This window comes from Sitophilus oryzae, unplaced genomic scaffold (genome assembly GCF_002938485.1).
Source record: "Sitophilus oryzae breed Bouriz unplaced genomic scaffold, Soryzae_2.0 scaffold_778_pilon_pilon, whole genome shotgun sequence".
Lineage (NCBI taxonomy): Eukaryota > Metazoa > Arthropoda > Insecta > Coleoptera > Curculionidae > Sitophilus > Sitophilus oryzae.
In genome coordinates this window covers 1-27,878 of record NW_022147393.1, presented here as the reverse complement: position 1 = coordinate 27,878, position 27,878 = coordinate 1, and the positions used below count along the sequence as shown (strand labels likewise).

The following is a 27,878-nucleotide window of genomic DNA, read 5'->3' as shown; positions in this document are numbered from 1 at the left end:
ATTACTAAGCCAACTAGACGCCGTTTTTTTCGATCATACGGTATTTTCCCCTGCCATGTATTTAGAATCGAATGAATACCTAAGTTCCAAGCGGGTTTTTCCATAATCGATCTTATATTTCCAAGTGGAATTAAGCCAAAAATGTTTCGCATTGACGATACGAACGATAAAGAAGCCAAAGTTCAATCGAATAGAGATTTATAAATCATCTTGCTTAATAAATCATTCTATAAATAAGTAAACAAAAATAAGCGTCTGTGTCTTTAGAAAAAAATAATAGTTTATTTTTAGTTTAAGTTAGGTTATTTAATATTCGTTTTAATATGTATTATATGTCCTGAATCCGTTTGTTATAATGGCATAATTCTAGTTACAGGTAAAGGTACTAGAAATATGCGTATAAAATCCAGTGTACTTTCTGAAAAATGTGGAGGAATTTGGTCAGAATTAACAGAACGGTTGAATAAAATAAAGAATTTGACGTATAAAGACATTGTAGGATATTTTTATGAGCCCAGAGATGCCTCAAGCTTAGGAATAATAAGATTTTTATTTGGTAAGTTTAAAATATTTTGATGAGACAGCATAAGTTACTAGTAAAAAAGGAATAATAACATAGGTTTTAATGTGTGGAAACAGCTGGACATTTCGAACTGAAACAGATAACTACAAATAAAAGTAGTTAACTGTTTATTTTTAAAATGTCACTTGGTTAGATTTCAAGTGAAAACCAGCTTATAAGTTGGTCTTTACCTGTAAACAAATTTGCCTTACCAACAAATACTTCTAACTTCTAACATATCTGTTTCATCGCCAGAAATAAATATCAAAAGGATTAGCCAAAATCTAGCTAATTTAAGGGCCAAATCTGACTATATTTATTTATAATGAAAATGTCAAGGTATTCTACGGCTAATAATTATATTTGTTCGTGTTAAATATTTTAAATGTTTTTTTATTTCAAATATTTTTTCTTTCATCTTTCGGTTTTTGGTTCTGATAGTGAAGGGAGCTTTGCAATTTAGTTTTCTGATTCAGTGATGAAATACTCAGCAGTTTTCGGGATATAAATTAGCCAAAAAACATTATTTATAGCTTCTAATGTGTACTCCATGGTAGTTTATAAAGTAATGTATCTTTGATTAAGTAAAGGTATCAATTTTTAAATAGTTATATTTGTCAGTAAAATCTTTGGTATCTACCATAAGTGTTTCAGGAATAAAAATATTTTTTTCAGTCTATTAGGCGTTGTTTCAGATTAACATTTTACTGTGATTATAGGAAATTCTGTAACTCCTATTTTAAGGAGACGTTGCTATTGTTGATGGAAGTTTCTTTTTAATTATCATTGGTGGTTTAATTTATTCTTTTAATTACTTTTTAGTATTGTTAAAAATGCCGTTTCAGTAATATATTATATACATTTTTTATTGTCAATATGTTTTCAACAAGATAACAAGAATATTGTATAATATAAGTATCTAGTATAAAAAGAATTCTATATATCTAATTTACTTAATTTTTATTGCATATACTTATATGCATTTTTGTTTATTTTTAGGTTTGTTGATGTCTATCGATGTTTTTGAGGAGAGAGGAGGGTCTGAAATTGATTTACGATGGGGAAACCCGCAGGACTGTCATTTCCCGTTATTCCCTAGTTTAGAACCACTATCCTATCCGCTAATGTGTTGGTTGTATGGAGTGATGTGGTTAGGTAGCTATACGATTCTATTATTAACATTACAGGGTGGTCCCAAATGATTACCCTTTGAAAATTAAATTTAAGCAATATATTTCTAAAAGAAGAGTATTGATAATACAAACAGATATACAGTAGATATAGAAAGATCGGTATAATTGATTGTATTTTTCGATTCATTTGTATGTAGATTTTCATATTAGTACGTCAAAAATATTGGCGTAAATATAGTTAAGCATTCATATTTTTTCTTACTTTAGTAGGTATGTACATCTTGATATGGACAACTGATAGTTTTACTATTTACTTTGGTGTTATACATAGCTGGAACGAAACTGTATTTTATAATCCTAAAATATTTCTATAAATATTATTTTAGGAGCTGTATGTATTATGTTGGGCTTTAAATTTCGAATAGGTGTATTCATGTTTGGTATTCCCTATTGGTATATTCATCTAATGGATAAGACTTACTGGAATAATCATAGTTATTTGTATGGGATAGTAACAATACTTCTTATGGGTTCTTCAGCTAACCATTCTTTGTAAGAAATTAAATTTGTACGTACTTTTGAATTAAGAAAATTCATTTTTAGCTCTATAGATAGTGTGATTAACAAGAGTATTAGAAATCAGCCAGTACCGTACTGGAATTATTTTATATTAAAGTATCAGTTTTTATGCTATACTTTTTAGCAGGATGAAGAAAAGTGGAACAGAATGGCTAGAAGGATATTCCTTGATTCGATTAGGGGAACATTGGGTATTTTTTCCATTTAGGTAAGTTTTTTACTACCTCTAATTCAGGGTGAGTCTTAAATGAGTGCAACTATTTTTAGGGGTGGAATATTTCGACCCCAGGAACTATGAGTTTTTTTTTGCTACAAGAAGATGATGAAAATCGTGCATTTTCTTTTAAAGTATCCTGTATATTTTAGAGAACTTTTTATTTAGAACTTCCTGTTCATTACAAATTTTCCCACGGTATAATGTATTGTTATATCTATCGTTACGGCCATATATTGCGGCTTTACTCTATGGTTACGGCACTAAATGGGATGGAAATACAGAAAAAACTCGGTGGCTCTCAAATTTTTTTAAAAATTAATATATTTTTTTAATTTTGAAACTCCGTTATTTTGGACTTATTTGAAAAACGGTAAAGAGAAAATGTGTACCTTTTATCGAGATCTTTACAGCCCTGAAAATGTTTGCATTTATTTAGCCTCACCCTGTGTATATTAGTAGAATCTTCTAATTGTTTTTATAGAATCATTTTTTCCGTAGAGCAAATTGACTATCTCGTCATACACTGGTTTGGTTTTCTATTGGATTTGACTGTTGGTTTTTGGATGCTGCTAGAGTTTAGCAGACCTATAGCACTATTCTTCTGCTCTACGTTTCATCTTATGAATTCCAGACTGTTCAGTATAGGTTTGTACTTTTTGTATGGAGGTTCTATTAATAAATCTACCACAGATGTAGGGATTTTAGCGATAATATATTATTTTTGGATGTCTCTATTTTCATCCATAACTCTATAAATCACAGGGAAACTACCATTTCGGAACACTTTTACTGTACAAGGCTGTTCACGCTATTAGACACATAATATACTAACCAAATGATTAGATTTTTGAAAATTGTGTGCGATGGGATCATTGGAGGACCGCTAAAGCTATATATGACATTAAAATTGCTACTAATTTGCAAAATATACAGTCCGAGAGTGTCCCAAATAAATAAACAATATCAAAGTTGTATTTCTTTAAATTTAAATGGAATGCCCTGTGTATTGAAATGATGCATTAAAATTATTTACCTACTGCATTTTCACAAAATCGTAAATTTTTCAAAAACGCTAAGATTAAAATGCGGCAAGCCTTAATAAAACTCACCTTTATTATAATCGCAGAAATTAAAAATGTAATAATATACAGGGTGTTCCATTAAAAACAATAAAATTTTGATGTTTTTTATTTATTTGGGACATTCTGTACTTTTTGAAAATAATTTTAAATTGTAGCATTAGTAGTCCTCGAATGATCCCATCATTCAGTTGTCGAATGAGCTGAATGATCCTGTATAAGTATTTAAAAAAATGTCTATACCTATGTGGCGGATACATCTCTCCAAAAAAATCCTATATGGGTATTTTGCCACTACTACAAAACACCAAAACTACAAAATAAAATAGTTATTTTTGTAAACACTCCTGCGCTAATCCAAGGAAAACTACTTGCCAGACTTTTACAGATAAACAAATTTGCCGAACGAACAAAAAAATGCTTAACGTTTCGGAAAGTTTATCTCTTTCCGTCGCGGGGAAGCAAAAAATACAAAAAAAAAAAAATTAAATATTTCAATGCAACTATCCGAGAACACTTTAAAAGTTTTTTTTAAAACAGATACGTCTACAAAACCTTTGACGTTATTTAGCTTGGCCACTCATTTTAATCTTTCTTACAGGAATGTTCCCTTATGTATGTTTGGCAATGTTGCCTTTATTTTGTAAAGAAAACTGGCCTCGAACCTTTTGGTCTTCTATAGTCGATAGGTTTCAATCAAACGTTGCCAATCAAAGTTTTAAAAAGAAACGTGAGAAGACCGAGCGAAAGAAAATATATAGTCACCCAATTAAATTAAAGGAAAAGTTAGTTGTTGCTTGTCTTTTTTTCCACATGGGATTACAAGTGTTTCTTCCTTATTCCCATTTCATAACTAAAGTAATCCAAAACTTATTATATGTGTTAGATAAATATTCTTATTAACTCAATATTATTATAGGGGATACAATACTTGGACTGAGGGTTTGTACGGATATTCCTGGGACATGATGGTGCATTCCTGGAATTCCGTTCTTGTGGTTGTTAAAGTTGTTGATAATGAATCGGGACAAGAACATTTCTAGATCCTAACGCCTGGAGTTTAAAAAATCGATGGAATTACTATGCAGATATGTCCTTGCAGTATGCTCAATGTATAAAGAAGAACTTGAATGAAGGCATTAAAGAGAATAATGCAGAAATTGTTATTCCTGACATCTCGAAAAATATATCGATTTATATAGATGTCTGGTGTTCCCTAAATGGACGTTTTCAACAGAGAATGTATGACCCTAATTATGATTTGTTGCGGGCAAAGTGGTCGCCATTTGAACCGGTTGAGTGGTTAATGCCTCTTATGATTGAATATAACAATTTTAGGGAACAAATTCCTGAAATTACTGAACATGTGCATTCATGGAATAATGAAAGTAATGTGATTTTTGTTGCTGATTTTCCAGGTATGAATTACTGAAATATTCAATATTTTTATTTATATCTAAATATAGTGTTTTTGTTTATTAAAATATTGTGTGTCGAAACTTGGTTGGAAATATCTATCTAGCTATATTTTCTTTTTGAGTAAAGTGGCTTGATTAGTCAACTTTTTTTTAAACTTATATTTTATTTTTTATTTAATTTTTATTGAAATTTCAATTTGTTTTTGACATTTTAAATTTCGCTTTTTATTATTGAAAATCGACTAAATAAGAATTACAGAACATAATATTGTTGCAGTACAGGATGTCCTGTACAGGGTGAGTCTTAAATAAGCCAGATATTTTCAGGGCTGGCAGATCACGCTAAAAGAAACATATTTTATTTTTACCGTTTTTCAAATAAGTCCAAAATAACCGAGTTATTTTACTTTAAAAATTTCCAAAAAAAACTTTTTTGTTTAAATTTTGAGAACCACTGGATCTTTTCTCGGTTTTCTTTCTTGTAAATTTTATCTACTTCCTATTTTGCTATATTATCAAGAATTTATGTTTTTTAACTAAAAACTAAAAAAAAATCCAAACAATTTTCCAAAAAATTCCAAATTTTCAAAATTTTTCTTTCGCGAAAAAAACCTAATAATCATGTTTCTGGGGTCGAAATATACTACCCCTAAAATATTTGTACTTATTTAAGACTCACCCTGTATATAAACGACACTTTTAGATGATATCTCGCTTATTTTTAAAGATACAGGATTGCGATTTTTGCGACACTTTTTGCTTACGAAACCACTCATGCCACCAACAAAATTTTTATAGCCCTCTTTGTTTCTGAGATATAGGGTGCAATTGAAAAGTGGCTCTTTTGGGACGTTCTCTGTATCTTGGTTGTTTTTTAACTTATTAGAAAGATGAAAATGCATTTTTATAGAACTTCTTGCGTAGAATCCAGAGGTGTAGCTTCTTTCGAGCTGGTGTATTCAGTTCTTTTCAGTCCTGAGGAAAACATATATTTTTCGAATAAAACACTCTGTATATTCTTATCAAAGACCCATTAAACCAACAATTTTTTCTCCATTGATGATGGGGTTTCATAGTACACGAACCGTCGTAAAAATATTATGAAAAGATAGGGCTCTACGAGCTCCATCTACATTCCGAGTTTCAGCCCCTTAGCTCACATAGGGCTCGAGTTACAGCGCTCCGTCTTAACCTCCGATCGTTACCACTTTTCCTGACGCCACTCGGGCCTTGAATTTTTACTCCCATCGCGCGAAAAGAAGTTTTACTTCAATAAACACATTTTAATTTATAGGTATGTATCTGGAAAATTTCATTGAGGAGGATTTTCATAATGTATCTTTGACGGTATTGAGAGGTGAAGTAGTATACGAAATGGACTATGTAGCTAAACAGTCACTTGGTATGAAATTATCAGCTGGAGAATCTGTGTCAGTTCTAGAAGGGTAAGAATCCTTGAAGAATTAATTTTTATAACTGGTTGGTTCTTATTTTAGATATACTCACAAAATACACACAGTGAGTGCTGATCCTTCATGCTATATGTATACATTTTCTCAAAGACCTATCGAAAATGACGACGGTGATGATAAAGACATGAAAACGTACTCTCCTTTTCCCTTGATTGAAGATATTTCAGCCCGAAACGCTGCTTTTTTACGGATGATTGATTTAATATGGAATGCTACCACCCATATATTGTTTGATTATCCGCTTACAAAGAACGGAATAGTAAAACCTGATATTTAATGTTTAAATAAGAGGAGAAGTGATTCTATTTATGTATTGTGTTGATGGTGATACTAGAAATAAATCAAATTTTGTTGGGTTTGACATTTTATTAAAAACATTATATATACATAAAAATAAACTTTAAGAAACAGTATTTACAAGAGTATTTCTATATAACAAGTAAATAATGACTCCCCAATTAAATACCATTCTATCGAATAAAATATGATTTTGATTTAGTTTATCTAGCTATCTTCAGTCGATGAATAGAATTAAATGATTAAGAGATTAGGCCAAAGGTGACGGTATGGTTATTATTTGGGGAGTCAGGATTCCTTTGTTAAAACATATATATTAATGTAGGTTTCTTTTTATTAAATGGTTTTATATAAGAACTCGAATTCTACAATAAGAATATCTCTAAATTGCAAAACATAGAAAACTACAAACATTTATTATACTATTTCCGATCCAGAAACTATTAAAGCTCATTTTAAAAGTTGATACGACTTCTTATACAAAACCACTAATACCTACACTAACTTTCTCTATTAACAGAACCTGAAGGACAGAATAAAATAAATATTTATCTTAATTTTTCTCTGATATTGTTCCTAACACAGATGTATTCATGGATGGGGGTACAGCCAGGGGATTCACAGTTATATTTGTATGAGGAGACTTGGGTTTGCCCTCTAGAAAATAGGTTTCCATCGAACCTTTACCTTTAACCTCGATGGTTCCTCTGCACGTGAGGAAGTAGCCTTTTGCGTTGAGGATTTGATATACTTCTTTCGTAACCTGAAAACAATAAATATATGATAATATTTTCTTTATTGAATGTCGATTTTCGAGTGAACTAAGAGTACAACCAATGTGCTCAGTACAATAAGATGTACTGAAAAAAGTATGCAGAACAGCATATATTTTCCCGAGAAGATGATATAAAGCGTCAGTTTAAAAATTTTCTCTCCCCGGTTTACAAGATCGTCATAGCTATTCACTCCTAGACCGACTAAAGACTCTATCTTGTCGAGAGTGTCAGCATCATCATCATTTTCAGCTTATTCAACCGTTTCCAATTATGGTTAGGTTGTAGTTACCTAATAACCTAACCTAACCATGCTGTAATTTTTTTGGTCCATCTGTTGTTCGTCCTCCTTGCCAGGTATCCCGCCCATTACCACTTGAGAGATTTGATTCTGTGGATGACATCTATTACCTGGGTCTTTTGTCGTATCCACTCTATTCTTTTACGATCCTCTTGGTTATTCCCAGCATATTTCGTTCCACTGAGCGTTGTGAGATCTGCAGTTTCCTGATGATGTCCGTTTTAAGTGTCCAGGTTCCGCATGCATAGGTCATGACTGGTAGTACACATTGGTCGAATGTTTTCTTCTTTAGAATGTAATAGAGTGGCAATAATAAGCATTCAATATAGGCATTCTAGATTTGAATATGATTGAGTTTCTTCCATAAGTACTCCATGCTAACTTAATTCTTCTGTTGATTTTTTGGTGGTAGACAAATATACAAATATATAAATTCTTCTATTATTTCCAGTGTTGTGTTATTTATTAGAATGTCTTTTCTTTTCACTGGTTTGTTGTACATTACTATAGTTTTTGCTAAATTCATTTTAAGACCTACTTTATTGCTTGCTGTATTTAGTTCCTTAATTTGTGCTTGTAGTTCTTCAGGGCTATTGGCAATTAGGACTATGTCATCAGCGAATCTTAGATGGTTAATATATTCTCCATCTATTTTTAATCCTTTGTTGGACTAGTCCAGTTAACGGAAGATTTCTTCTAATATTGCTGTAATAGTTTTGGGGATATCGCGTTTCCCTGTCGTATTCCTTTGCCAGTTGGGAACTCTGAGTTCTTTTAAATATCATTTCTCTTCCATTGGCTTCTTTGTATAGAAGCCAAAGTATATAGATTATTGCCTTAGGATATATCGAGTCGAAAGCCTTCTCAAAGTCTACAAAGGCTAGTTTATGTTCGGCTCTATGTACGTGATCAATCGTGCTGAACTCTTCTAGGGCCTGCTTGTTCTTTAGTTGTGCAGCGTGTAGCATGTTTTGTATTATGTTGTTTATTATTTTTGCGAATATCTTGTTTTTACTGGTAGTAGGTTTATTGGTCTATAATTTCTGATGTTTTCCTTGCTGCGTTTCTTATGAATTAGAATTACATTGACGCTATTCCAGTCTTGTGGTATATATTTTCTCCTTAGACATTCTGTGAAGCATTTTCCAAGTTCTCCTACCAGCGTACTGTAGGTATTTCAGCTGTTATTCCGTCGTTCCCTGCTCTTTTGTTATTTTTCATATCTTAAAGCGCGTTTTCTACTTCTCCCACGAGAACTTCTGGGGCGTCATCTTGTGGTACGGGCAGTCTTTCTTCTTCACGTAGGTATGTTTTTTTGGGGCTTTATATAGGTCGCTGTGTAGAACCTTGTTACCAGGCTTATAATTTCGTTTTTATCTGTTATTCTGATATTGTTGTCTTAATGCGATTAGCTGCTTCTTTCTGATCATGAGGGATTTCTTAGCGTTCTTATAGATTTTTCTGTTTTCGATTGCAGTTTGTACAAGTTTTTCATTGTAGTTTTTGATGTCTTCTGCAATCATCTTTCTTATTGTTTTACATAATAAGATTGAGTCGATCGCTTTTAATGGAATGACTATTGGAAAAGATGGCTATTTTTTGTGTCCTTCTTCTTCTCCTTCGTACGTTAGGACCAAGTCCTGTGTTTTCACAGTGTTTCTTCTTGTGTCCGATAGATTCTATCTAAGATAAGTTGTACGCATCTTTCGATAGGGTAGATATCTGCCTGAAGGATGCTGGGATAGGTGCCCATTGGTTCTGAGTGTTGATGTATCATATAATAGGATCAAAATATTTGTGATCAAGTGTGCGTTATATAACAACAGAAGAATAATTATTATGGAAAATTACAAATTTAATAGAAAAGTCCTCTTTGTCATAAATATTATAAAACTGTTTTTTAATTGAACGGCATAAAGTAATTCCTTGTATCATTGCCCTTTTCCACAATTATGTTGATTGATTTTGTTGTTTGATTAGTATCTAAGTACAGTTCAGTAATTGCGGATGAAAACAATACAATATGATAATTTATATACTAATTTTACCTGTATCTTATCGCATATTCCAGTGCTGTCCATTCGGCTGGCCACGTTAACCGCGTTGCCCCAAATGTCATACTGGGGTTTTCTGGCTCCAATTACGCCAGCCACCACTGGTCCGACATTGATACCTATTCGTATCTTGAAATTGTTGAACGAGTGTGCGTTCACTTCCTGTAATTGTTCCCTCAATCTAAGCGCGTAGTCCGCCATAGCGATCACATGCCTGTAGCCTTGCATGTCGCAAGTGTTTTGCGTTAAACCTGGAACAAGAAGTTTATGATTTATTTGAACTTAACTCTAGCGGCCGTTTTACGAACTTGAAAATAATTTCCAGCAATTTCTCATAGCCCTTTTATTCTTAAATATTTTTTTCCGTATGCCCTACGGCTAATACTTTTCGAGATACAGCCGAGAGCTATTCTTAGTGGGACAGCCTGTACAGATGTCTCCAAATAGTAATGAAAATAAATTAGAACCAAATATTAACAGTTTTGTTTAAATTGAGATAAATATTTGTGAGGACCTTTATATTTTATAGAATATAAACAGATCTTTTGTTATTATTCAAGCAATATTTAATTCTCTTGTTAGATGTTATTTTCTTTTATCCAGTTTTCAAACAAGTAGGTTGTGAGTTAGATTAGGTATATTACAATTTTTTCTAAAAGTTGTACGTACTCTACTGTACTAAAATTAACTAACCTGATGCCGCCATATATGTCGCACCAGTGCTCTTAATTTTCTCGATATATCTGAACTGGTCCTCGGACAGCATCTCGTCGAAATCAGCAATAATTTCGTTGAGCAGCCTCAAACATTCCACTCCTTCGTTGTTGCCTTCCAGCTCCACATAGAACTCGGAGAAATTGGGAATCGAAGCGAACATGATGCAAACGAAGTCGCATTGCTCGTGATACAGTTCCTGGAAAGGAATTAATTGCTTAATTTAAATACCGATTGTTTTTGTTCATTTTGTTTAATTATTTTTTATATTCGACAAAAATTCCCAGGTCCCAAAACAGTAGGTGTTTTGTAAAAAAGCTATAGACTGAAAGCAGATAAATCTGTGTTTGAGAGACAAAACTGACAAAGGACTTTGCTTTCCTTTAATTATATCTGTGATATCCGGTGCCTTTGTCTTTGTATCATGGACGTACTAAATTTTTAATTATAGGGGTGTAGAAATATACGGGATATACCAAACAACTTTGGAATATACAGGGAAAACATACCCGATACAGGGAAACATATGGTAATAGTTTCCGGAAAAAGGTTATGTGGAATCAATTTAGCTTTTAATAAAAATATAAGGACGTATCCATGACATAATATACATAATAATGTGTATCCATGGCACATTTTAATTTGATTTGAAATTTTGGGTATTTATTGTGCTTTTCTAAGCTTATTTTATGTAAATAATATAATTATTTATTCTACAATAATTGATTTTGTTAGAGGTAGTAAATTTAGAAGGATATTTTTTTTGTCAAAAATTAAGAGTGGCATTATAGTGAATTTTGAGTTGTGTAGCTCGCAGAAGATCTGTAAGTTAAGCCTGCAAATAAAATACTTGTATTATTCAAATAGAACTATCAACTATTTTGGTGTTTATTCACAAAAACAAGAAGATGTGAGATAAAAAATAGAGTAGTTTAAATTCTCAAAAAATAATCCTAAATAATTCAGATGGCATAAGAATGTATTTTGTGCCAAATGCACATGTAAGTGCTGTCAAGAATTATCACTATCCAAGTCCCGTTTTCTAATGGTAATTTTTTACTTTTAATCTGAATTTTCCAGATCGCTTTTAAATCTTCTAGTCGGCGTGTCAACTGGGCATCGAACAAGCTGAAATTCTGGTAATTGCTTGGTATTTGCCGCTGATTATAGATTGGCGGCTCTCAAAATGTTGCCATTATTTTATTAAATTTTTAAAGTTAAATAACTCAGTTATTATCAATTTATTTTAAAAATGGTAAACAGAAAATATGTTTCTTTTGACCAGATCTACCACCCCCTAAAATACTTACACTTATTTCTGAGACACCCTGTAGTTACCGCTGAGATCCTTGATAGCGACATTAAGTTATTCGTTTATAAATGTTAAAACTACAATAGAAACATTAAAAATAAATATTTCAGAAATTCTTTATATTTGGTATATCGTAGCTTTAATGCCGGGTCCAGACCAAGCAGACAAAACAACGACAAGACAGAAACATTCATGTTTTACGATAAAATTGCGACAAATCCAATACATTTCTGCGACATTTTTGTTTTGTTTCAAAATTCGAAGACTTTTCAATGTCCCGTCTCGAATCGGTAAAGATCAAAGTGTCTATGTTTTGTTCGTATATTTTCCCACAAGTTGTCGGTGCAGTGTGGATGGCGTGTGCTGCCAACAGTAGGAGACCAGTGAAATCACACATGGTTAATAAAACTCATTCGCAACAACTAAACTTTTGACTTTTTTGTACTTTTGTCCTTGCGATATGTGGACAATTTGTCTCAAGTTTGTCTTGTTTTTGTCTCAAAATCTTGTTTAGTTTTTGTCGCCTTGATCTGGACCCGGCATAACATATGACAAGTAGTGAAAATAAATGTAAAGTATTATTTAGCTGTCACTGTCGACGTCAGAAGCTTCAGCTACTAATATATAGAATAGTTAATCTGAAATAGCATTTCTAGGTCAATTATATGTTTGAATGGAAAATCCATTTTCTCAGCGAATACCTTTGTTTCTTGAATACAATTTTTGCTTTTTATTTGTTGATTGCTCCCGATTTTTCTTTATTGCATAATATTCGACAATAAAGTCGCTTAAGATTTTCTTGGAATGTCAATTATTTTTAATTAGATAAAAGAATAAAATTAGAAACCCCATCAGGGAATAAATTCTCAACTTGGAAACCTCAAGTACCAGAATATAATATTTTGTGGGAGAAGAACTTTTTTAAACAAATACCCATTAATATACTAAAGAGGGTAAACAGTATTTTTTGTTTTCAAGGGTCGTCTCTTTTGTTCTCTGAAGTGTAGCAAAAGGTCTGAATCACACAAAGGTAAAGCTCGGCTTGTTTTAATCTAAGAGGTACATAAAATGTGTACATTAGTGAGTGTAAATAAATTTACCAAAAGTGGTTTATCCGCTTGAAGAAGTTGGGTGCTAATGAGGAGATTATATGAAAGTTTACTTATTTTCTTCAAAGCCTGGTGCTTTATGTCTTTCATATGGGCGAAAGCAAAATATCTGATTTTCTTAATTAACAGCCTTTTTCCCTCATCACAATGTCATGTTGACAACAATGTGAGGTTACAAGTAAGACTTTTTATTAATACTATTCATTTACGTTGGTTAAAGGCAGGACGACACGGTCAAAGTTACTTGGACCAAGTATACTAGGATGCTTCCTGCTGCCATATTGCTGTACTTATAATAATGCTGCGCGCTTCTCACTTGTACATCGCTTGTATAGTATACGAGATGTAATTAATGAAATATCATCGTAACAACAGACATTTTAGAAACGTCTATTTCATTAAGATTTATGAAAAAAAGTCCTTTACCTCGGGCACAGATACCGCTACGTTTTGGAGACAGTTCGAAAGCATATTCGTTATTTTGATAACTATGATTAGTTTTTACTGATTTTAGTACTGCTGTGAATTTTGTCAACTGCTGTAAACCTTTGTGTTTTTTGTACAAATATTCAAACGTTCACTAGTATAAAATTTTATCCTTAATTTCACCCTCTTAGGGGATGAATTTTAAAAATCCTTTTTGAGCACTTACTTTCCGAAAATCGCTTCTTAGTGTTCAATTATGCCGCTTAAGAGACAAAATTTCGTACTCTTAGAACAGATTTTAACACCTTTGTATGCAATCTATCGCCTTCTATCCGTAATTTCAACCCCTTAGCGGTTGAATTTCCAAAAATCCCTTCTTAGTGCTCACTTAATCACTCAAGGAACACATTTGCCAAATTTCGTGTTTCAATTCATGTCAATCAGTTTCGGCTGTGCATTTTTTTATTAGTTCGAAATGAAACGAAATTGAACGAGACAACAGGAAACGCCAAAAAAATCCTCCCACGCCCTTCTCCGCAATTTCATGAGTATTGAGGCGCTTTTAAGAAAGGGAGTAGGTCGAAATAAATCGAAATAGGTCAAGACAAACGGAGATAAGCCGAAACAAGTTATGGGACGAAACGCGACCTTGATCTGTTTCGTTCTATTCTCCGAATAGTGAAGAGAGTGTTTCAGGTGTTGTAAACTCTGCAACTATCTTTTTTGGTCTTATTTTTAAATTTATGGTCCCGGTCCAGGTACAAAGGAATAGCAAAAACTACTTTAATATGTTGGGTGGCAATAATTATAATAATAGTGAAAACCTTTTGGTATGTTATTTTGACATTTGGAAATGGAATAGGTACGTGGAATCGGTTTATCCCTTGATCTGTTATAATAGTATTAATGTGTAATATCAACATAACATGGTTTCCTGCCGGGAAGGTCAAAAGTTAAAAACCTATATGTGTTCTCTGAACATGTGTCGAAGGCAATATCAAACAAACAGCAACTTGATGTCATATATACGGACTGTGCAAATGCTTATGATAAGGTGAATTTTTATCAGGGTTATCAGGTGAGTCGCTGTGGTTTTTAACTTCATACTTAACTTCGGGAGTTCAGAGAGTTACGATAGGTAATGTTTATTCCAATCAATATGTTGCACCTCCGAGGTAATCCAGGGCAGTGTATTTGGCCCTCTGTTATTTTTAATCTTTGTTAATGATTTGCCTGACTGAGAGTCTGAGGGTTAGGTCTTTGGGACTGTTGTTTGCGGACGATTTTAAATTATTTAAACCAATTAATAATATTGATGATACTAGAGCTCTCCAAAGTGATTTCAACTTGAACCTGGATCGGTTTAAGGAGAATAAGATGCTTGTTAATACTGGAAAGTGTTGTGTTGTCTCTTTTTCCCGGAGGATCAATGCAGTCATTGAAGACTTCTACATTGGAAATTGTAAGGTTGTGAGGTGTAAGGAAGTTAAAGACCTGGGAGTGGTTTTTCAGGACAATTTTAAATTTAACAATCATTACAACTCCCTGATTAACAAGGCATATAGAATTCTTGGTTTTGTTATGCGTAGAAGTAAAGATTTCGATATACAATCAACTACAAGATTTTATACCTCTCTTGTAAGACCACATCTTAAATATGCGTCAAATAACTGGTCTACCAATTGTTAATAGGTAGTTACTTTATTTATATTATTTTTATGTACTTTTGTAGTACATGCTGATTTGTCTAGTTTTAAGTAATTGTGATTGTATTTGTTTTCTTTAGACCTTTGCATGTAGCTACCTCAATAGGTGTTTGTAAGGAGTAAAATAAAATAAATAACTTTTGTTGTTGAGGAACAAACAAAACATTTATTAATAATTTTATTCATAAGTACTCTGTTTTTTATTAAGAATGTTATAGCAATTTTAATAAAGTTTAGAATTAGTAGTAATTCGGTGTATATCACGCCGTCAAACAAATTCATATAATTCGCTGGAATTAATCTCGTCGCCCTTTAAGTCTAAGTCCTCTCTAATAAACTTGCAAAATTTATCATTTCATTAGTAGAGCGAAATTTAATATTTACTCGCTTATTTCTGTACATAGACGCATAATTCAGTTCGCAGCATTCAGGACATAAACGCTCTTAATTACACTCTCGGACATTCCAGAGTTTTTCCGGGATTCCGTATAAGAGCGCGCTGGAGAGTTCCCACTCTCAAATTTAATTTTAATTCTAAACAAACTGATATGAAAAGGGGATATAAATAGATTATTTTGTTTTATTAACTTTGTAAGGTTTTTTTTATTAGCAGCATCACCGTATGATCGAAAAAACGGCGTCCAGTTGGCTTTGGAAATGAACATCGATGACATTCCCCATATAATTTTACATATAAAATGACAGCGATCTTCATTTCATAGCCATCGATGCTGTTTTTTCGATCATATTATACTAAAACGTAGCATATGTAGGTTAATTTGGAGCATTTCTTTAAAGAGTTCTACAGGGTGTCGTCAAATTACACATCAAAGTTGTGTTTTTTGTGATATAACACCCTGTATATTAATTGATTTTCGGATTCTGGGAAAAAAATAAAGTCGAGTTTCATTATAGGGAAGTATATTATTAAAATGTAAGGTCTTTGACATATTGAATATTTTCTAAAAAATGAAGAACAGCTTGTAATTTTATTAAAGTAACCTAAATTGAAATTTACCCGGTATAAGCGTAATATTTAGTTAAATAACTATTGTAATTTTTATATAAATCAAATTAAAACATGATCCAAAATGTTATTTAGGGTGTGAGTAAATTACATTAAACATTGGTCACCTTTAAAACTGCGTAACTCTTTTATTTAAATGGAACACCCAGTACATTATTCGATACTTTATTGAATACCGAAATAATATACTGCGTGTTCCATTTAAAATAAAGGACAAACTGCTTTTAAAAGAGACCAATGTTCAATATTAATTTTGTCTCACCTTGTATAACTTTTTACGGGTAAAATTTTAATTTGATTTAACATACAATAGTTATTGTAATTAAATATCAGGCTACACAGGCAAATTACAATTTAGATAGATATTCAAAGTAAAGGAATTTTTCCAATTTTTTTATCTCAAAAACTGCGACTTTGACTGATTTTGATGTTATTACAAATTTTGTTGCAAATATTATTCCTAATCTTAAATTGAAAACCGTGTTTCGCTAGCTACTGTAATTTTGGAGTTATGATTTTTTAAAATTTTTAACCCCCTCCCATACCCCCTTACCTACCCTCACCCCCACCAAAACTAATGGCCAGATTCTCGGTGCCACAGTTTTTTGTGTCAAATTTGGTTAAAATCGGTTTAGCGGTTTTTGAGTTATCGTGTTACAGACGGACAGACCCACGAACAGACCGACGGACAGACAGACAGACACCATGAAAATATTTTGTATTTAGGTCATTTATGACCCAAATAACTCATTTTGAGTGAAATTAAAAAAAAATTTTTTGCCGATCTTAAATAGCCTACCATACCTATTGGTATGGTTGGCAAAAAATATTGAAATTTAGATTTTATTTCTTATTTTCACAAAATGTGAAATATATAAAAATTCTTACATTTTAGGTATATGCTTCTTTAATGAGACTAAATTTTATTTTTCCCTAGAATCCGAAAATCGATTACTATAGGGTGTCCATTACAAGAAACCCAACTTTGATGCGTAACTTTTGTGGGCACACCCAGTAGAACTCTATATGTATAGAATATATTTTATAAAATTCCATGAATTAACCTACATATGCTCCCAACACGAGGGGTGTCTCACTCTCGGGTAAAAAATGTACACGTACCAAAATATCCTTCCACTGCTAAGCGACTGCCAATGACTATGAAGAAGACTGCCTATGACTGCCATGTAATTATTATACGCGACTGCCAGAAAACTGCCAATGACTGCCAGTGACTGCCAAGAAAATGTACATGTAATTCCAATAGTGAGACACCCCTCGTCCCAACATTTCATTTCGATATAAACTACTGTTCTACTTAAAACCTTCGTGTCGTATGAGAGGCGCCATCCTGTACGGACATGTTTTATTTGCCACTTTCAGTCAGTTTGAAAAAGGAGCTTTAATCAAATAATAAATAATCATAATACCAGCAATGCTGAACACATATATACCTGGGTATACGAGGCTTTGGGCCTTAAGCTGAATGAATATCGATAAAAACTAAAATAATGTGAATTCCTCCGGAAAACAGTGCTATAATGATCGGAGAAGAACGATTGGAATATGTAGAGGGAATTCAATTACTTTGGCAGTTTTATTTGGGGAAAAGGTCAATATCGACTCTGAAATTCAGCACAGAACTAGCAGCGCCTCCAAGAGCATTCTGGAAATTAAAAGACAGCGTTTTCTATAATCATGACTTAAAGCACAAAACGAAACTTGCAGTATACCGAGCAATAATAACCCCACTATCCACTATGTTATATGGAAGCGAAACTTGGGTGCCGTACCGCCAGCACACGAACGCATTAAACAAGTTGCAACAGAGACGCCTTCGACAACTGTTAAGAATCAAATGATATCACCATGTTTCAAACGTCCAATCAGTCCTTGAAAACTTAGATGCGAGAACGCTGAAGTCATGATTACTAAATCCCGCTTAAGACAGGCTGGCCACGTATGAGGATGCAGGAAAATCGCCAGCCGAAATCTTTTCTTTACGGTGATCTTGGAGACGGTAAGAGGAAACCGGATGGACAACTCAAAAGATACAAGGATATTTTTCATGAAAACTTAAAGGGGATAGGCATGTAGAATCAGTGGGAGGATGCAGCGGACAATAGAGTGCAATGGAGAAGAATTATTGTAAACTCAGTTAACAACGACAACCAAAAAGTAAAGAGGCAACAAAATAATACGATTTTTGAATGTTTGTAGTGCGGAAGGGAGATAACGTGTCGGGTTTTTCAGTCATAGAAAAGTTCACGAAAGACAACGTAACCTTACGTAACCATCTTTTGATGCGTGTCAAATACTCGTCAGCGAGTAATGTTATAAGTTAGTCATTAAACTGTACATCTTGATAAAACAAAAGGAAGCTTACGAAAATTATAACTTGAAATTCAAAACGTTTTTGAAAGAAGTGTTACACGACACTCGAAATAAAACTTTCTAAACAAATTAACGCGTCAGCCGAGTAATGGTATCGGACGGGAAAAATACTCCAAACTTTAGTATCATCTTTCTTCAGCTCTTTAAAATTAAATTTTACATTGAAAACTATTCAGGATTACTTGGCGAAACCAAACTTCTTTCAGCTTTTGAATTTAATTAAAACGTGTTGCTCGTTTTGTCGCCGCGCGCCGTTCTAAACAATGATTATTTAATAGAGTTCTTCTTGAAAAGTTTGTATTGTGTTATTAACTCTACACAAATTGGAAAGGGTTAGCTTTAAAATTAAGACTACAGAAGGTATTGTTGTTATACAGGGTTCGGCAATAGTGCGTCGGGCGTCTGTAGCTTCTAAAATAAAAAACAAACGTATAGTACGAGAGCTAGCAACGTCGGGAAAACAAGTATTTTAGGGAAGCTGGCTCCTTAATATATCGTTTACTATGTTCTCTGGAACAGCATGTGGCCCGTCTGGCTGCCGGTCTTTGCGTTCCCTACTGCGCATTGAAAGAAGATCCTATTAAAGAATATTTCTCTTATTCTTCAAAATAGATACATATAACTTTATATTGTTGGAAAGTGTTAAACGCCAGCATTTTTTTAAGTTCATAACCAACTATGATTTCCATTTAAAAAATTATATTTTTCATTATTTCTGATAAAAAGAGAAAATATAAGTATTTTTTAAAATCTTTTAGTAGGCTATGACTGTTTGAGAAATTCGATATAAAAAGTCCAATCATCTTCATAATGGTAAATATTTTTTTTCAAACGGTAACATCTATAAATAACTGCTCATAGAGTCTATTTGTATGCATTTGAATGCTTTATTAAAAAACAACAGTAATAAAGCCTTATATAATGCAAGTTTCTTTCGAATGGCTTTCGTTTGTTTGCATTGGACATCGAAACTCTGTTGCTGATTGCTCTAAACAATCTAAAAAAAGTACTAATCAAATTAATTTAATTGTCTTCACATATTCATAATGTAGACGTTTATTTTAAAATCTCAGGATAATAACTAAGACTAGATGATTTTCGAAACTACCTTCAAATTAAGTTATGTACTAAATTGCTCTGTTTTATACAGGTTAACTGGACAGTTACTTATAGGGGAATAGAAGGCAACACTGCCTATTGAGAACGCATGCACTTATAGGGTTTTCTGCCGACTCGTCCCGTCGCGTCGTCTATCGAGGAGGGGGCCGAGGTTGCCATATTTCAACCATAAAGCTCTTGCCGCGAGTAATAAACAAATTAACAACCTGTATATGCAGGTTGATTCATCTAATAGAAATATACAGCATGTTCCCGGATTGTATTTACAGGAGGACAAACATTTATTATTGACATTTTAAGTAAAATACATTCTTTATAAAAATGTTTGCTCAAAAGGCGTTTCTATGGTTATATCATTTCGATTTCATTCTTTGATAGATGGGTATCATTAAATTTGATTAGCGTCATATTCTTTACTGTTGTCATAGATAAAGGAAACAAGTTTAGATTGGAATGCTCCGCTTGCCGCCAAAACTATGGCCAAAACTTATAATTGTTTTGGAGTGCATACCTTGTACGGGATCTGGTGCTGCTATAGCAGTTGCGAAGAATAACCGTAAACAAGAACAGAAATAATTTTCTCTTGTCGAAGTCAGAATCTTCACAAATTATAAAATCTTTCAAAATTTAAACTCATTGAAGAAACCTCATTGAAAAAATACCGAAAAGTCCATTTTCAAAGTAATTTCCACAGTCACAACACGTCGGTTTCGTTTCATAGCTTTTCATACATGTCCTGATATAGAATAAAGTTTCTTATATGCAACACACTTTATTTTATTTATAAAAAATCTTTATAAATTTGAATAAACAATATTTGGCGACATAATTCCGGAAAAAGCCGAACCGCTCCGAAATTATCAAAAGCTTTAGAGAGCGACCGTTGTAAGAATAGCACCAAATAGTATTTACATTGTACTTATGGGCACTTTTCAATCTAAATTTGTTTCCATATTTCCTTCCATATTTTCCGATAACTATCATCACCCTTACCGTAGCATTGAACTAAATAATTTATTTTTATCAATTCAAATTTATTTTATAAAACCTTTTTCCTTTTTTACTGTTTTTCATTTTCGATAAAAAATCGTTAGATAATCTTTTATGACAAAAAACTGTTTATCACTTGTTAGTGTCTTTGTTTAAAGTCAGACCATCCTGTTTAATGAACATACTGTTTGAGGTTTCGTGCAAATGGATTGGTTAAATATGTCGCTAACTCTCTACTGCTAAAGTACAACGCCACATATCTCACATCTGGTGATTTTCGTCATTTTGGCATCTGTTATTCAATTTTGATTTAATTACTTATGATTTCAAGTTGCTTTAGTGGTAATTTTATATTCCTTGTTTAACAAAGTTATTGTTAGGGTTTTTCTTTTCGTTACCCGTATGAGATAGTTTACAATACAAATTTATATCAACACTAACGTGTACCAGCGACTTCGTTCGCGGCGAATTAATCATTTGTAATGGTGATGATAAGCAAAGCAAGAATTTCCATTAACATACAAACTGGGTAAAATTTTCTCACATTTATGTCAGCATAAGAAAAAACAATATGGCGATATTATCGGTATTATATATAACTTGGTAATATTTGAGGGGTAGTTTCATCTTGTTGAAATTTGACTTTCGAAAAATCCGTTTGCGAAAAATAAACTTTTTACGTCGCGCTTTAAGCAGGATCGTGATTAATTACTGACCAGATTTTTCGAAACACCCTGTATACATTTTTAAAAAATCTTAAAATATGTAAAAAAACAAAATAAAATATACGTGTTTAGGCGTTTTTTCGGAAACTTGACCGTTTTTTAAATAAGAAATATTGTAATATTTGAGGGGTGGTTTCACCCTCTTAGAACTGGAATTTCGAAAAATCCCTTATTATCGAACCTCTACACCCTAGAATCAACCTGTATGCCAAAATTGAGCTTCTTACGTTGAGTGGTTTGAGCAGGATCGTGATTAATCAGTATGTCAGTCACTTAAGGATTTTATATATTAGTATAGATACCTTATTTTTTACACCAAATTTCAAATCTCGCCTAAAATTTCTATTGTCACTTCTTACGAGACATCGTGTAAATGTTTAAAATGGGTTGTGATAATTTTCAAGTAAAAGTTGTTTTATCAAGATACTCTATTATGTGAGAGCTAACTCTCGAGTTTACGTTTCCTTTGAGAAAACTGAAAATTAGGTTGAACGCTAATTAGAACTGTTTCGAAAGTAAAATATTTATCTTTACAAATCTGTTTTGAGGCTAAATTTAAATATTTTATGTAATGTTGGTTGTGTTATTTATCTATTTAAACTTAAACATAAGCAAGTCCGTCCCATCTATATAAACGAAATTTAACAAGAGTTACAAAAGCACATCAAAAACATGTATACTTTTTTCTCAGTAATCTTATACAAACGACAGAGAGGCATTTTTTTTAATATTTTGAAGACAACTTTATATTCAGAAGGCAAAACCCTCTAAAAAACAGAGTTCTTTAGTTTTGGGATCTGGAAATCCTGTTAACAAATTACGTTCCTTATTTAATGTATGGTAATCATAAAAGAAATGAGGGTTATACTTACGTCGTTATTCTTGTCCGTGTTTAGGAAATGCTCGGCTACGTGAACTGGTAAAATATTGGCTAATAATTTTCGGTTGTATGCCTCCAAATGTTCCATGTCTTCCTTTTCCTCTGTAAAAGAAACATGACAGGAATTTAGAGAGATTTATTTTCAAAAACTTTCCAAATTATACCAATCATTTACTTTGTGTCGGGATTATTCACCATTTTTTAAAAATCGGATTATATTATGATAGTGAAAAAATCTCCATCCAAATTATAATTATTAACACCAAAAGATTTATTTTTTATTTTTTATTACAACGATTTTACTGTAAATATAAATTCGTACTTCATGATATGAAAAGAGGGTGGGGCACTTGTCAGTAGCAGGATTTTAGCAGTCGATAGAAAATCTTATACTAACCGGCGTCAAGACGGCTGCGGAATGACAATGTATGACAATTTTGGCGAGGACAAGCCTTAGACGTCATTTATTTGGCTCGTATCTTCTTTATTTTTAAATGGCGCTTACTGTCAAATGGCTTTAAGAAGGATGTGATTTATTTTTGTATTGAGTAAAAATGATTTTTAAATAGTGTAGCTTAAAATTCGAGAAAAAAAATTGGAAGTAGACTTGTGTGTCTGGAAACATTCTATCCTTTTTAATCTTTCTATAATTAGTGTTAATTTTTGACAAGTTATATGTCAAATCTTAGTAAATGATGTCTAGAGATTGACCTCGGCAAAATTATCATCAATCGTCACTTCTTAGCCGTCTTCGACGCCGTTTTTTTCATCGTTCTCGGTATACATATATACGTTCTCCATGAAGAAATTGAGCATTATCTTTCCTCTTAAAGGCTGATACACTAATTTGAGTAGAACTTTTCGTGACCCATAGTTTCCTATGTAAAATTATCCAGTGAACTCTATTAATGAAGTTTAGCGAAGAATAACTGGCTCTTAACTCTATAAGTATCTTTAGAACTTCTAGGGATCCGTTCGCGCCAAATTAATTCGATAAGGGATCGAAATTATCGAATTTCCTCAAGCGGTATCCTTTGGAAATTCTGTTCCGGATCTATATTCAACTGGTTGGATTGAGTTACTCTTTTAACTTCAAATTATATATAAATCGTATCTAATCGACCTAAATAACATAAAATCTTGGGCTTTCGAATTTACATTTTATTTGGTGGTTCAACAAAAAATATTTATGAAGGTTGTGCTTTTCTTTTAAATTGGACATCCTATACATATATTATTCAGTTTTCGGACTCTAAGAAGAAAATTAATGTCAGTGACGTTAAACACGTATTTCACAGTTGGATTAGAGTATCACAGGCGAGTATCACGAATTTCACCACGTATATTGAATCTACTTCTTTCTACCGTATATTGATGACATTCACATATAATGTAAGTTACTGTTAACTCGACATCACAGACTATGCCCATTGGAGGCATTTCTCTTTTAAGCTGATATGCATGAGTCACCGCAGTATGCCCAATTACATAACTAAGACAAGACAAAATTATTAATGCGTATTAGTACGTCTGGGGACAAGTTAATTTGCTGCTAGTAAATGGGACACCCAATATATTATTTCTGCATTCGGCACAGAAATCACGCCCCCAGATATATAATTTTTAGTTGTTTTTCATGGTTTTGATTCAGGTGTATTAAATGCTGATAAAAATCAAGGAGCACACACACATTAATTTTGTTTCACCCTGTATAACTCTCCATAAAAGGTCTGCTCATTGTTTATAATAGAGTTGATACCGTATGATAAAAAAACGACGTCAAAGAGGGTAGGGGAATGAAAATCCATGATAATTTTGGCGAGATCAATCTCTAGACCTCTTTTACTGAAAATTGACATAAAACTTGCCACAAAATAACATTAATCATAGAAAGTTTAAAATAGGATAGAACGTTTTTAGACACACAAATATAGTTCCAAAAAAATATTTTTTCTCGAATTTCAAACTACACTATTTAGAAATCATGTTTACTCTATATAAAGATATATTATAACCTTCTTAATGCCAGCTGACAGTAATTGCCATTAAAAAATACAGAAGTACAGAAAATATAAGAGTACGGACTAAGTAAATGACATCTAGGGCTTGACCGCGCCAACATTATCATCGATTGTCATTCGCAAGCATCTTTTAGCGCGGATTTTTTCGATCGTATGGTACTTTAACTGTATAGAATGTAATAAGGAATAAATGATAATTTAGCAAGTTTATATTCACGTTTAATATTTGTTAGTAAAAAGGTTCTTTGTTCAACCTAATACCAATTAATATAATGCAGGGTGGTCAATTAAAAAATACAAGTTTATTAACAAACATTTTTAAAGGGGTTACTTTGTACAAGTAAATTTGATAATGAAATTGTATCCTAAATTAGGGAAGTTAAGAGTTACATATGGGAGTACGGTCTGATAATTATCTTCAAATAAAGGAGTTTAATGTTTGTTTAGTTACAGCAGCATGTAATTTAATCCTATTAGATTATATTTCCTTTAACACATACTTCACGCCCTTTGTAATATGAAATTATATAAAGAGAATTTGGTAATTGTATAATAAACTAGAGGAATTATATAGAGGGAAATATAAGTATGTGGAAAAATTACACTTTTACTGTTGAATTATTCTGTTATACTGGTGTATGGTGCTGCATAGAATGGCATTTTATTTTATGTTAATCCTAAATATCGACTATGCAATCGAGTATTTTCGTTGAAAAAGGCGTATCGTAATTACTTAGTAATTATATCTTTAAAATCGGTACCCAAAGGTAGTATTAAAAATTCTAATTGTATTATCGTTTAGTTATTAATTTTTTGCATATATTAACTGTTTATAACTATTCAAGTCAAAGTTATACCGTATGATCGAATAAAAACGGCGTCAGCGATGACTATGTGTTCGATGACATTTCCCATATAATTTTGCATATAAAATGACAGCGATTGACATAGCCATCGCTGAGGCCGTTTTTATTCGATCATACGGTATTTTAACCTACAAAAAACGATTTATTAGTAATCCTCTCAATTAAATTCCTTTGTAACCTAGATCTTCAGCAAATATACCCACTAAATTTACAGGAATTTTCATATTACATTCAAGTCATATTACACCTGAACTTTTATAGTGTAAGAAAAATGTCTGTTGTAATTATGTAGATTTAATAAGTAAGGCGCTTGAGATAGATTTTTTCTAGAATACTTTGATATGGTTTGGTTTAATATACGGTGCACCATATCTAATCATAATATGATGGACGTGTTACAGCATAAGGGAATATAAACAGTTTAACACGATATTCTCGGGTAATCTGATGGAATGCCATAATAAGTTCATGTTAAAGTTGTCTTTGTTTAGGTGTACTGCTGACTTTTATTAGGCAAAACATATTGAGTGCATATTAACATTTAACGAAAATATAAAGACTATAAACATAGTTATGATTTTTTTAACTATCTCTAAACTATACAGGGTGTCCCAGAAATAAGTGCAAGTATTTTAACTGGTAGTATAGCTCAACCCCAGAAACACGCCTATGAGGTTCATTTCGCGAAAAAAAAAATTGAAAATTCGAAATTTTTTGAAACATTTTTTGAATTTTTTTTTAGTTTTTAGTTAAAAAACATAATTTCTTGATAATATGGCAACATATGTAGGTATTAGATTAAATTTACAAGAAAGAAAATCCAGAAAAGCTAATGGTTCTCAAAATTTTAGCAAAAAATATATTTTCTTTAATTTTTTAAAGTAAAATAACTCCGTTATTTTGGACAATAAAGGGAAACCATATGTTTATTTTATCGAGATCTACCACCCCTTAAAATACTTGCACTTATCTGGGACACCCTGTATTATAGGGCATATTAGAATTAAATTTATTTTAGCATTTTTTTCTTTGTTAGGCAAATTTGTATAACTGTAAACATAACTTCTGACAAGCAGCGTCCGTTTAGGTTTAACGCAGAAGTGTTTACAAAAAATAACTATTTTATTTTGTAGATTTTCTTGCAGTACAGTGGCGAAATACCCATAAAGGATTTTTTTGGAGGGAATTAAATTAGTGTTAAAACGTACAGTATTAATTAATTAATACTTACGTATTAACTTTAATTTAATTATTAGTATGTATTTGTTACACAACTACTTATCCGACGCTATATTTCATGTGCTTGGAAAAATACTTTCTCTTCGTTCTTTATTCAGTACATCTTATTGCACTAAGCGTACTGACTGTCCCCTCGCACACACGAAAATCGGCATCTAAAACCAGGAATACCTATCCGGTATGAGACAATCAATTTTCATTTGTGATGCTGCAATAAATGTAGTAAATATTATTATAAAACATTGCAGTATAAAATTTTATGTTATTCACCAAATCTTTAAAGTTACAACAATCTCTATTTCAATTTTCTGAATTAAAAGTAGCTAAGTATAGTTTCTTTACAAATAATTTAATTAATATACGTGTTTCGTGTCTTATAATATTATGAAGCACGTATAATATCACACGGGTGTATAAACTGTTTTAACACGATGTTCTCGGGGTAATCAGATGGGACCGGTTAATAGGCTAATGTTTGTTTACATTATGTAATAACAGGTGCACCGTTGACTTTTATTAAGCCTAATTTATAGAGACAATATGGACATTTAACGAATTATAATGATGATGAACATAATAAAATTATGATTTTCAAGCTAACTGCAAATTATATTTTGGAGCATATTACGATTAAGATATTTTCATTGTTTTAATACATGCAAATAACAAGTAATGAATTATTTATAAAGCGATATTAAAATGTTTCAATGTGAATTAAATTTGACTACCGTAACTTGCCATTTTGCATATCTACTGGTACTTGCTTATGTTATGTAACAAGTAGGGTTCTAAAGTCCATTTAAATCTTCTTTAACATAATATGTACGAGAATGAGCGCAGTAGATTAAACGGGGATACTCAAAAAATATACCATACATACAATACCATACCGCCATTACTCGCTGACGAGTATTTGACACGCATCAGAAGATGGTCACGCAAGGCGTTTTCTTTCATGAGATTTTCTGTGACTGAACAGCCCGATACGTGATGTTATCTGTCTAAAAACTGACTCAAAAAATAAGCGAAGATATAGAAGACTCGCTAGTTTTCTTTAAAGTAAAACTTATTGAAGCTACAGTGTAATCCAGTTTCAGCTAGTCGTCTCCACTTATTTTTAGGTATCCGTATTTAACTTGTTGCATGATTTTTGTACACAGGCTGGCAGTTAGAGCCTAGTGTCGATAGATCTTTTCAAGTTTCAAAAGTGTTTGGAGCGAGTTTCGAAGCACAGAGCACGATTTGTTACATAATGTATGGTTAAATATACCCTATCGTCAAGCGAAGTCTTGGGTAGGTGTTCACATGACTAGGAGTGAATCGCTATGGCGATCTAGAAAGTCGGAGTGGGAGGAGGGCCAAGTATTTATTACACAACCAGTTAATCCGACGCTAGATTTCATGCGCTTGGGAAAAATACTTGCTGTTCTTTATTCAGTACATAACTTATTGACGGTACTCTTTG

The 27,878-nt window shown here is 32.4% G+C and overlaps 2 protein-coding genes across 2 annotated transcripts; one reads left to right on the top strand and one right to left on the bottom strand.

The window, feature by feature from the left end:
- Nucleotides 1-232: 232 nt before the first annotated feature.
- LOC115888516 (vitamin K-dependent gamma-carboxylase-like) lies at nt 233-6,814 on the top strand. Its single transcript, XM_030908265.1, is given in 12 exon segments — nt 233-556; nt 1,562-1,717; nt 2,082-2,247; nt 2,299-2,375; nt 2,378-2,401; nt 2,404-2,482; nt 2,973-3,136; nt 4,172-4,428; nt 4,491-4,602; nt 4,605-4,988; nt 6,283-6,433; nt 6,485-6,814. Coding segments are annotated over 12 exon segments (1,986 nt in total). The 5' UTR covers nt 233-393; the 3' UTR covers nt 6,738-6,814.
- On the bottom strand, nt 6,807-22,389 carry LOC115888519 (adenylate cyclase type 6-like; the record flags this gene model as incomplete). Its single annotated transcript, XM_030908268.1, has 4 exons — nt 6,807-7,520; nt 9,880-10,136; nt 10,579-10,798; nt 22,280-22,389. Coding segments are annotated over 4 exons (797 nt in total), but the record flags the coding sequence as incomplete, so codon positions are not given.
- Between the last annotated feature and the right edge of the window lie 5,489 nt (nt 22,390-27,878).